Source organism: Hypanus sabinus, chromosome 10, assembly GCF_030144855.1.
Source record: "Hypanus sabinus isolate sHypSab1 chromosome 10, sHypSab1.hap1, whole genome shotgun sequence".
NCBI lineage: Eukaryota > Metazoa > Chordata > Chondrichthyes > Myliobatiformes > Dasyatidae > Hypanus > Hypanus sabinus.
The window spans coordinates 80,689,525-80,701,632 of record NC_082715.1 but is presented as its reverse complement, the minus strand read 5'-3'; the positions used below and the strand labels follow the sequence as shown (position 1 = coordinate 80,701,632).

At 39.5% G+C, this 12,108-nt stretch overlaps 1 protein-coding gene across 1 annotated transcript in view; it reads right to left on the bottom strand.

Annotated features, from left to right (window-relative positions):
- Nucleotides 1-4,022: 4,022 nt before the first annotated feature.
- The window catches only part of gnpat (glyceronephosphate O-acyltransferase), a 36,566-nt gene continuing 28,480 nt past the window's right edge, over nucleotides 4,023-12,108 (bottom strand). Inside the window, exons 13-16 of the mRNA XM_059982206.1 lie at nucleotides 8,431-8,533; nucleotides 7,025-7,118; nucleotides 6,882-6,943; nucleotides 4,023-5,823 (exon numbers count right to left, since the gene is read on the bottom strand). Of these exons, the coding sequence (XP_059838189.1) occupies nucleotides 5,780-5,823; nucleotides 6,882-6,943; nucleotides 7,025-7,118; nucleotides 8,431-8,533 (303 nt within the window). The 3' untranslated portion in view covers nucleotides 4,023-5,779. The remainder of the gene's footprint in view (nucleotides 5,824-6,881; nucleotides 6,944-7,024; nucleotides 7,119-8,430; nucleotides 8,534-12,108) is intronic.

Genomic DNA, 12,108 nt, shown 5'->3' with positions numbered 1-12,108 from the left:
GAAGATGAAACAATACCAGTAGATGTATGTTGCTCCTGAGATAGTTACATTCTTTAAATTCGCATCTCTTGATTCATCTACAAATCTGCTTTGTTGAACTTTTAGCAAAATTGCCAGAATTTCTTCCTAAGGTTCTTTGCTCTGGTCTTTCACTTGTGCTCATTAAAACCACCTTCTGACCAAGCTCTTGATCCCATGCTGTTCTGTTTGTGACATGACATCAGTTGTTGCTTGTTCAGAACTCCCCTAAAGTACATCCTCATCTTCTGCTGTGTTTAAAGTAGTTGTTGATTTGATCAATATGTTTGAGCCAGATATTTTTGGGTTTTAGTGCATCAAACATAGAACACAGAACACTGCAACACAGTTCTGGCCCTTTGGCCCATGAACTTTTAACCCACTCTAAGATCAATCTAACATGTCTATCAGTGGTGTGCCCATATACAGGTGTTTAAAATTCCCCTAAATCTAACTGCCTCTATCATCATCCCTGGCAGGGTGTCCCATTCACCCACCACTCTATATTTCAAAAAATCTTGTCTCCTGTACTTCACTCTATTCATAAAATTATGCACCCCCCCCCCCCCAGTATGAGCCATTTCAAACTGGCTGTCCACTCTGTCTGTGCCTCTTACCTTGTACACCTCTATCAAATTACCTCTTGTCCTCCTTGTTATTTTTGAAAGAACTCTGGTGTCAGACACCATCTTGTTGAGGGTGGTCAATGCTTGGCACCTTTGGTCCACACTTGTCTGTATGTAGGAGTAGGCTACTTTATTTTCTGTATTATTACCAAAACCTACTCATGGTTTGAATTAACAACAACACACAAAATGCTGGTGGAACACAGCAGGCCAGGCAGCATCTATGGGAGAAGCACTGTCGACGTTTCGGGCTGAGACCCTTCGTCAGGACTCATGGTTTGAATTCTTCACTTTGAGGCCTTGTACATTCTTCCTATGACCGATTGGGTTTTCTCTAGGTGCTCTGGTTTCCTCCCCATTCCAAAGATGTATTCAAGCACGTTGTGAGCTTTGTCCAGCATGAGCTACATATTTCACTGTTTTTGTGTAAATGTGACAAAGTTGATCTTTACTCTCAATTCCACCAAGTTCTGTCTCACTTGGGAATACTTGGATCAGATTTGCCACATTCCAGTCTGCCTTGCTCTCAAACAGATGTGTCCTTTTATCATTCCACTCTTGCTCTCCAAAGTTAATCCTGAACTTCCCAGCACCCATGATCGGTTTGCCTAAGCAAAAATCTAAATCCAGTCTGGAAATTCTGTGCTTTCGATCTTTTACTCTATTGCTGTTAACGTTTGGCCAATTCATATCTTTTGCTACTACCGGCCTAATATTTTTGCACATTACAAGTTGTCCTCATTGGACTTGAGCTCCCAGTAGTGCATCTTCCTCCTTTGTTTGTTCTTTCATTGAACCCATGTAGTCTTCTATGATCTTGGCATATTCTGGTAGCTGATATTTTTTCCCTCCTCTGTCCATTATTGTTGGACCCCTCCTTTTTCTCCCCATCTGTCACTTGACAGATTTCTAATGAAAACTAGGCTGGTGTTCATACTCCTCCTGAAACTATGTTTCCATTATAGCTATGCTTAGTTCCACCTGTTAATGCCTTTAGCTATTCTGCATTTTACACATCTATTTAAGTACAAACTCCATTTTTTTTGCCCAGTTTTATTTTCCATCTTACAAACCCTTCATTTTATATTTTCCACATCAAAACCTGTGATTTCCTTCCCCCCCCCTTCTGAATCTTAGTTCAGCTTCCCTTGATCCCTAATAAACTTCATTAAACACTTAAAATGCTGGTTTTGATAAGCACATTGGTTTTGGCCCTCCTCAGAACTCATCCCAATAAAGTCTTGTCTTCTGTATCATCCCTCTAGCCCTGCATTTATCCATCCAAACCTAGCACATAGTACTGGGAATAATCTGGAGGTCTCTACTTTTAAGGTAATAAAGCACCTCAGTGCAGAAACAAGCTCTTCAGATCATCTAATCTGTTATTCTGCCATCTTACTGAAACACACCTAGACCATAGCCCTCTATATCCTTATCCTGACTAACTCTTTCCTAATTCCAAACTGCCTGCAGAACCTCAATCTATATTCTTCCCACCTCACTTGTAGAGAAGCTTTCCTCTCCAGTATTCTCTCTCTGTACCCACCTACTTCCTTCCTAATGCGCTTTGACCAGACCTGTAATACTGCAGTGACTGAATAAAACAATATAATGTGTTTTATAATTAGGCTTTTCCCTTTTCTAAATTTCTCATCTTATACAATCTTATGACCAAGTAACAATTTTGGGTACCATACCTTTAGAGAGTGAAGAACTGAAGATTTCTAGTTGTGTGCAGGGATTGGAAGCTAGGTTTGTTCATTAAGTAGAAGCTTGAGAACCAATTTTACAGAGGTGATTAAAATTAAACGCAAAGTACACTGCAGATGCTGTGGTGAAATCAACAAGTACAAACAAGCTGGGGGAACTCAGCAGGTTGGGCAGCATCCATGGGAACGAGCAGTCAATGTTTTGGGCTGAGACCCTTTGTCCTGATGTCTTTGGAATGTGGGAGAGAACTCACACAGTCACAGGGAGAACAAACAAGCTCCAGGAATTGAACTTGATCTTACTGCTAGTGCTGTAAAATGTGCTAACTTCTATGTTACCATACTGCCCTCAAAAGTCTATGGTGCCGAGTAATCCGGGGGGGGGGTTCCATCCAAATACTTATCAAGCATGAGCCACTTTAGCATCTGAGGTTGGATGAGATTGAGCATTTTCAGGCTAGTATGGCTGTAGTTTTATTCTAAACATACATGTAATTTTGTTCCAAATACAGATTTATGATTAACAACCAGCAAATGAGAACATATTTACATGCACTGAATATTTTTAGGATTTATAGTGGGATGATAGTATGGTTGAAATGGATTTGGTTGAGGCTACAGAAAACTGGATAAGTAGTAAAATTGAATAAGCAGAATAAGATGCAGGTTTGTGAGGCAGGAACCAGGTAGTGGGACTTAAATGGAGAGGCTGAGGGAAGAGCTGGCGAAGACTTAAGAGCTGCATGGCTTATCATGTGGCATTTTTGTAATTATATCAAAATTCTTCCATCTTGTTTTGACTAACTCACACTACCAATTCAATCCTTCATTTCAACCTCTTCAGAACATATCAAATGTGATCAAAGACTTAATGCTTTTCAGATGGTAAAAGATAAAATGCTGTGCAACTTTGATATGGTACCTGACATTTGCCAAAAATACTTTTCTAAAGTTGATTATAATGATTTAGAGAAACAAATTACATCTTATCTTCAAGATTTCTTTCATTCATCAACCTAGTAGCTGTGTGCTGCAGATTAACGAGGGGAGGAAGTTTGACAATGTGTTGCTGTGGGTGAGCAGGCATCCTTTGTGTTTAATCCACACGTTAACTGACCTGGGTTCAAATACAGACTGATTACTAAATTGTCTCATTAATCATGTTCTGCAAAGTGCTTAAGTTGTATTTAATCTATACTTCCTCAATATGAAGGAGTTTATAGAAGGTATTCATAATTCAAAAATATTGATATCCATTTAATATTTTTTAAAGACAGCAGTTAGCATATTCATTCAGAAATTTTAGAATTATCCAATTCTGAAATTCCTAAGACTGATTTGAGGATTACCATTGGGAAGTAAGACCATCAACTGGCCGAGAACAAAAATGATTCTGCAGATGCTGGAAACCCAAAGCAACACACACAAATGTCTGCAGTGTTCCTTCAGTATTTTGTGTGTGATGGATTGGTTAAACTGATTTTATTCAAGTGATGAGAGGAGTCACTACTAATCCCAATTATAACAAATTAAGCGTTCCTCACCAGTATGAATTAGGAGCACACACAAAAAACATTTAAATTAACCAGAAGTAAATTAGGCCACTGAAGTATGAGGTGATCTCACATTAGTTATAGCCCATGCAGGCACAAAGGAAAGAAACACGAAGTACAATATAAATAAATGTAGGCATTTAATTGGATTAGCACTGTTAACTTATTAAGGAATATTGCAAATATCCAACCACATTTTAAATGTTATTTAAACAGAATGGTTGGAGCAGGGTTTCATATAACTGAAATGGTTGAGTTCCACTACCTGTAAACAAATTCATCCAAACATTGGCTGTTAAACTAAGGTATCAAAGTGACCACTTGTTTAGAGACAATTACTGAGGTAACCACGTGACACTTCACCCCTATCTTTATGTCTACAGTAACACATATTCTTATTTCAGGAGTGACCCTATATTCAGAGTAACCACAATCTCCATTGTGGAATTGACCCAAATATCTGAACAACCATCATTCCCAGCTTGGAAGTGAAGTGACCCAGATATCAGACAAGAACTGTACACTGTCTGTTCACTTCAGGAGTGATCCAAACATGGCTCCGTTTTAGCAGTGAGCCAATCAGCAAAGTGAGGGCACATTTCCCATTTCTGGGGTGGCCTGAACTGACAGTGAGTGTACATCAGGAGTAATTCAATTATGAGGCAGACCGTAAACTCTGCATTTCAGTAGTGGCCACACCTCCCCATTTCTAGAGAAAGTTAATTAGCAGAGTGACCATGTATGAGCTAACAAACAGAGTGACCATTTTGGAGTGGTTCAATTTCTGGAGCGATTTCCTGGATCTAAATAGAACAAGTTAAACAAACCTTCACCTGCTCCTCAGCACGTCCTGGGTGGTTTCAAATCTATTAAAATATTTCTCCCTCAAGTGCAATCACCACAATGTGGGAAAGCCACCTCCAAACTCGACAGCCGCAAAGCTAAAACTTTTTCTAAATTCTGACAATGCTGTGAAGCACACAGCATAAACAGATGCTAAATGTTTGTAGCCAATTCATTGACATCCATGTACAAAGTAAAAAGTGCTCAACCCTGCCCATTTTTGCTACCTTTCTTACCATTACAATTCCCACTGTCTGTTGTGCCCTGGATTAGATTAAGTGCTTTTACCCTAGGCATTTTCTGCATTTGCAAAAGCTTCTGATTTTGCTGTTCCATCTACAGTATAAAAGTTAAAAAGACTTTATCCAATTTTAAGGGACTTTAAAGAACAATATAAACCCCACTACCACCCTTGGCATTTAAGGCCGTATGTGAACTGAAGAGATGAACTTCGATGAAATTTTGAGTCTGACGCAAATGCAAACAGGCCTCTCCTGCTCAAAACAGGTCTTACTCCACAATAGCTATTGCTTGGAAATGTTGACAACAGAAATAGCCTTGTCCAAGACTAGATTTTGAAGACAGATCCACTGAATCTCCAGATTAAACAAATGCTTCGCAGAAATTTATGATAAACAGCATTGTCCCATTAGGGGCTAAAGAGTATACTGTAAACTTGACCTTTTAGGCTCTGCTGCACTTTTAACTGAATGTGGTTCTGAAGAACACATTTCAATACTACTATGTGTTTACATGAAACAAACTCTCCACTTATATATATATTATAAAAAAAAAGACACCACAGGTGAAAGCAATTTGAAGCATGAACTGAGTAGTTACAGGGATTTCCTGCTTCCGATCAGTGCAGATCAGGTTCTTGTGACCTTGGATTCTTGATTAAGTCATCAGCCCACTAGATCCATTCGAAGCAACATCTTTTGCCAGCTGCATTTGGTTCCCACTTTCATTGACTTATAAACCCAACAACTTCCACCTACTCCAGGAACAATCGTGTGTTGTTAGACTGCACTCAGAGTCTGGCAACAGCAGCACTTTTCACTGGCATCCTGGGCACTGCAAAAGAACATTTAAAAAATCTTTATATTATACACCTCAGATAATTATTTGGTCCATCACACTCAGATTAACATAACTTACTATGTAAAACAAAAGTAGAAAGTTCAAAAATCAAACTACATGTATGTCATCATATACAACCCTGAGATTCATTTCCTTGCAGACATTCACAGTAAATACAAAGAAACACAACAGAATTAATGAAAGGGAGTACTGCCAAATATTAATGGATTAGGTGTATAAGATGGGGATGAATTTCCTTGAGGAGCAGGTTAGCATGGTGGTATGATAAAGCGTAATATTTTACGGCACCAGCAAGTTTGGTCCAATTCCTGCCACTATAAGAAGCTTGTATATTTTCCCCAGGACTGCATGGGTTTCCTCCATGGGTTCTGTTAACTCATAATTTTAATATTTGCTCCTTAAAGTCTATAAGCAATCAGAAAATTATAGAGTACATCTACAAGGCATGACATAGTGCACCCCCAATCAGTTCCAATCATGTGGCAGCAACTCAATGCATAAAAGCATGCAGACATGGTCAAGAGGTTCAGTTGTTGTTCAGGCCAAACATCAAAATGAGGAAAGAATATGATCTAAGTGATTTGACAGTGGAATGATTGTTGGTGCCAGATGGGGTAGTTTGAGTATCTCTCACACAACAGTCTCTAGAGTTTAGAGAATGGTGCAAAAAACAAAAAAAAAACTTAAGAGTGAGTGATGGTTCTGTGGGTGAAAATGCCTTGTTAAAGAGAGAGGTCAGAGGAGAATGGCCAGACTGGTTCAAGCTGACAGTATTCAAATAACCACATATTACAACAGTGGTGTGCAGAAGAGTGTCCTTGAATACGTAACACATTGAATCTTGGAAGTGGATGGACTACAGCAGCAGAAGACCAGAAACATACATTCAAGTAGCCACTTTTTAGCTACAAGAGGTACCTAATAAAGTGGGACTGAATGTATGAGGCAAGCTAAATCCATGGCCGGCAAGGATTTATAAGGAGTTCATGCAATTATTATGCTGGTGGAAACTGATGATAAAAAAAACTTACCCAACATGTCCACCACCCTACTGAGAGTCTGTTTATTAACCTTACAGATGATCCCATCAGCTCTGTAATGCAAAAAAAAATCAATCAGACGCAATTACCATTTCTGAAACAGAATTGTTCAGATGTGTTTTATTGATACATACGTCTTAAATTTTTCCACAGCACCTAGACGGCTTAAAGCAGCAAGGGCGTTTTTTTGCATATCCACTGAAAGGACCTCATTGTACTTTATGGCACCTGTAATAAGAAAAAGGGCAAGTCAGCCTCTGATGGGAATGACTCTGAACAGTGGTACTGTAATAAACCAGGGATATGATGCTGGACAACTGACTATTTCAATCATGGGTCACAAATTCTCACCCAGGTCTGATCAGCAATGGATTCACACTTGTACACTCTGCAGGTCTCTAACATTCCAGTTTAAGTTTATTGTCATCTGACTGTACATATATACAACCAAACAACATTCCTTTGGACCACAAGGCATCTGCAAAACACTGCACACAGCACATAACCAAAATATTACCACTAGTTAATAAAATATAATTCAAAAATGCATGTAGTGCACAGCACAGATTAACAGTAAATAGCACAGAACTCGGTGGTGGCAGGGAATTCATTGGCACCCAGTCTGGCGGTCCGAGTCCTGATGGTAGTAGCTAAGAGAGATTGTGGGATGGGTGGTAGGGATGAAGTGTATGGAGGGCGAGAGGAGTACACCTGATAATTAGTACAACCTCCCAGCACAACCAGTAGACAATTTTTTTAAAGTTATAGCTTCTTGGCCCATGTGAATAAGGCCTTAATAGTGATGCAACTCAGGATAGAAATACTGTGCTTGAAGTACTGCGAGCAGTTTTGGGCCCCGTATCAAAGAAAGGATGTGCTGGCATTGGAGAGGGACCAGAGGATGTTCACAAGAATAATCCCAGGAATGAAAGGTTTAATGTATGAGGAGCATTGATGGGTTCTGAGTCTGTACTCGCTGGAGTTTAGAATAATGGGGGGGGGGGGAATCACATTGAAACCTACCAAATATGGAAATGCACAGACAGAGTGGGCATGGGATCATGTTTCCAATAGTGGGAGAATCTACGACCAGAGGGTACAGCCTCAGAATACAAGGACATCCTTTTAGAACAGGGATGAGAAGGTGAATCTGGAATTTGTTGTCACAGTCAGCTGAACAGGGTATACTTAAAGTGGAGGATAGTAGGTTCTGCGTTCATAAGGGTGTCAAAGGTTATGGAGAGAAGGCAGAAGAAGGGGATTGAAAAGGATAATAAATCAGCCATGATGGATTGATGGAGCAGACTCGAGGGACAGATTGGCCTAATTCTGCTCCTATAGCATGTCCCATCGTCTTAACTGCTCCAGTGAAGGTATACTCAACACCTCCAAATCCCATGTTCAAAACAGGCATTATTAAAATAATCACAGTTACTACTTCTACACAGAAGCTCAGCATTACTCACTAATAATGCAAAATCAAAACTTCCAGATCCAAATACATCAGGGACACCAAGAAGAAATCAGTGGGAATGGATACCTGTTAGAATGAGCTCTGCTGCATAGTTTCGGAATGCAGCAATAAACTTCTTCTCGGTAAAATCATCTGTAAATTCAGAGTGTAACAGGTACTTGCATATAACCTACAAATTCAAACATTTATGAGAGAATACTGTACAGGTTTTTGAAAAATGAAAGCATTTATTTAACCATACATATTTATAGAGAAAACCTGAGAATTAAAAAGATTGTTTACAAACAAAATAAAAATCTTGAATTTTAAAAATTAGTATTCTAAGATGCACCATTAAACATTTTTGAAAAATTAGCAGTGTTTTGTTTGCAAAATATTGAAGCACAATAGAGTAACACAGAAATTAAAATATTACACAGAACTGTAGAGCACAGGAACAGGCCCTTCAGCCCACAATGCTGTGTTGAATCAATTAAATTAATAATCAAATAGCCAACTAAACTAATCCCTCTGCCTACACAATGTCCATATCCTTCCTTTGCCCTCACATTGACGTGCCTATCTAAATGTCTCTTCAAATTCCCTAATGTATCTGCCTCTACCAGACAGCACATTCTGGGCACCCACCACTCTGGATAAAATACTTGACTCTCACATTTCCTTTGCACTTCTCCCCTCTCTCTTTAAATGCATGCCTTCTGGTATCAGACATTTCAACCACGGGGAAAAGCTACTGTCTGTCTATTCATATGCCTCTCATAATCTTATGAATCTCTATCAGATGACCCCTTAGCTTCTGCTGCTCCAAAGAACATAAACTAAGTTTGTCCAAACTCTCATTATAGGCACCTGCCCTCTAATCTAGGCAGCAGTCTGGTAAACGTCTTCTGTACCCTCTCCAAAGCCTCCAAATCCTTCCTGTGATGGGACACCAGAACTGTATGTAATAGTCCAGAAGCGACCTAGCTAGTTTTATAGAGCTGCAACACTTCTGACTTTTCAACTCAATGCCTCGATGAATAAAGACAAGCATGCTATATGTCTTCTTATCCCCTGTAAAGCTCTGTAGCCACTTTCAGGAAGCTATAAACCTGGACCCCAAGATCCTTCTGTTCAACCACACTGCTAAGGGCTTTGCAACAACATAAAATGAGCCACCGCTGTCAGTACCAAGGGCTACAATTTCAGTCTACCAGCATCAGTTAGACTATTTATACTGCCTTATTGTTGCTGCTGACACCAACATAGCAGAGTTTGTCAGACAGCTACAAATTGTTCAGTAAAGCATGGCACAGACAGAAACAGTCACTAATCAGAGCTGGTGGGCATCCCAGTTTGGCAGCATTCAATAACTTTAGCAGATGATTACACTCTACTTACAAAGCTGTATTTTAGGCTGAAGTTATTTCTGATAAAGGGTTTGGGTAATCAGTTGTCACTAGCTGCAACACAACCTATGCAAGTTGTGAAAGACTAACAATTCTCATACTGAGGCAAAGCCCACCATGACTCAGTAATTCTTGAATCTACAACCATTCATGGTGTATATATGACAAGCTGTGGAGAAACTATTCCAGAATTGTGCACTTGTGCAGATGTACACAAAAACACACAATCAATGCCCTATGCTCAAATTACTTGATAAACCTAAGTGTTATTTATGATGTACACTGTCTAACACTATAGGGATGAGGTTTAGGGCACTCTTATTGTGATATCAGCTTAATCATTTGTCAGAAATCACATGGGAATATAGTAATACGCCAGTCTTGCTACTAAAAGGGGTTGCAGTTAATTAATTTTTGAATAACCTAATTTTTAAACAAATGAATCTATGAGTTGACTTCACCATGATCGTGACATATGTATTCTTAACATTTGCAAAGATAATCCCCTACACAAACAAGCGTGATAATATAGGCAGCAATTCAGTACTTGTGTCTAGTATATATACTGGAGCATGTCAATTTATCCAGTGGCTATGCTTCAGACACTTCCCATCAATCACTGCCTTCATAGTTAGATCTAGTGCTGGTTCTGTCCGGCCAATATTTAGATTACACCAAAATGGACAGACAATCTTCTCATTATCACACTGCTATTTGTGACAGAGGTAGGGCACAAAAGGCAGCTACAATTTTAATATGACAGGTATATTAAGAGTTAAGAAACTGCAAAAGACCCTGATGATGTGAGTTATAGACAGGCTCCTGAACGGTAGCCAGGATGTGGGCTACAAATTACAATGGGAGACAGAAAAGAAAAGTAAAAAGGGCAATGTTAAGATTATCATGTGGATTTCAATATGCAGGTAGATTGGGAAAATCACGTTAGTACTGGATCCCAAGAGAGGGAATTAGTAGAATGCTACAGGATGGCTTTTTAAGAGCAGCTTGTGGTTGATCCCACTAGAGTAAAGGCAATTCTGAATTAGGAGTTGTGTAATGAACTGGATTTGATTAGGGAGCTTAAGGTAAAGGAACCCCTTAGGAGGCAGTGATAATATGATAGAATTCACTGCAGTTTGAGAGGAAGAAGCTAAAGACAGATGTATCAGTATTATAGAGTATTATAGTGGAGTAAAGGAAATTACAGAACCATGAGAGAGGCACTGGCCAAAGTTTATTGGAAGGGGAGACTAGCAGAGATGATGGCAGAACAGCAATGGCTGGAGATGCAGGCAGATAAAATGTAAACAAAATGTAAAATATTAAATATAGGAAGTAGAAATGTTAGATATAAATATATAATGGAGGAGGTTCTTGAGTTAGAAAGTGCACTGTTTGAGAAGAATTTATATGTCCTGGTTGACTCATCACTGTCAACATCTAGACAATGTAGAGAAGCAATTAGGAAGGGGTAATAGAATGTTCAGCTATATAATGCACACAGTGGAGTTCAACTCTAGAGATGTTCTCCTTAAGCTGTGTAATGCGCTTGTGAGGCCACACCTTGAGTACTGTGCACAATTTTGGTCTCCATATTTTGTGAGGGATGTGAAGGCACTGGAGAGAGTTCAGAAAAGGGCAATGTGATTCATTGCAGGTCTGCAGGGTGTGAGTTATAAAGGAAGATTGAAATAATTAAATCTTCTTAGCCTAAGTCGATGTAGAATGAGAGAAGACACAATAGAAGTGTTCAAAATTACGAAGGTTATAAGTAAGGTGGATGCCAGCTGCTACTTCAGAATTAATCCATCAATGAGGACATGGGGGCCATAGGTGGAGACTGGTTAAAGGGAGATTGCAGACTAACAGCAGGAGGCACTTCTTTACAGTGTGAGCTGTGGACACATGGAACAAACTACCTAGTTGTGTAGTTGAGAGTAGTACCTTAGAGATCTAAACTCAATAGTTATAAGACCATTAGACCATAGGAGCAAAATTAGGCCATTCAGTCCATTGAGTCTGCTCTACCATTCCATCATTACTGATCCTGGATCCCACTCAACCCCATACACCTGCCTTCTTGCCATATCCCTGACTGATCAGGAAACTATCAACTTCTGCCTTAAATATACCCATTTGACTTGGTCTCCACTGCAGTCTACAGCAGAACATTCCACAGATTCACTATTCTCTGGCTAAAAAAGTTCCCCCTTACCTCTGTCTAAAAGGTTATCCCTCAATTTTGAGGTTGTGCCCTCTATTTCTGGATACCCCACCATAGGAAATGTCCTCTCCACATGCACCCTTTCTAGTCCTTTCAACATTCGGTAGGTTTCAAAGAGACCCTCCCTGCATT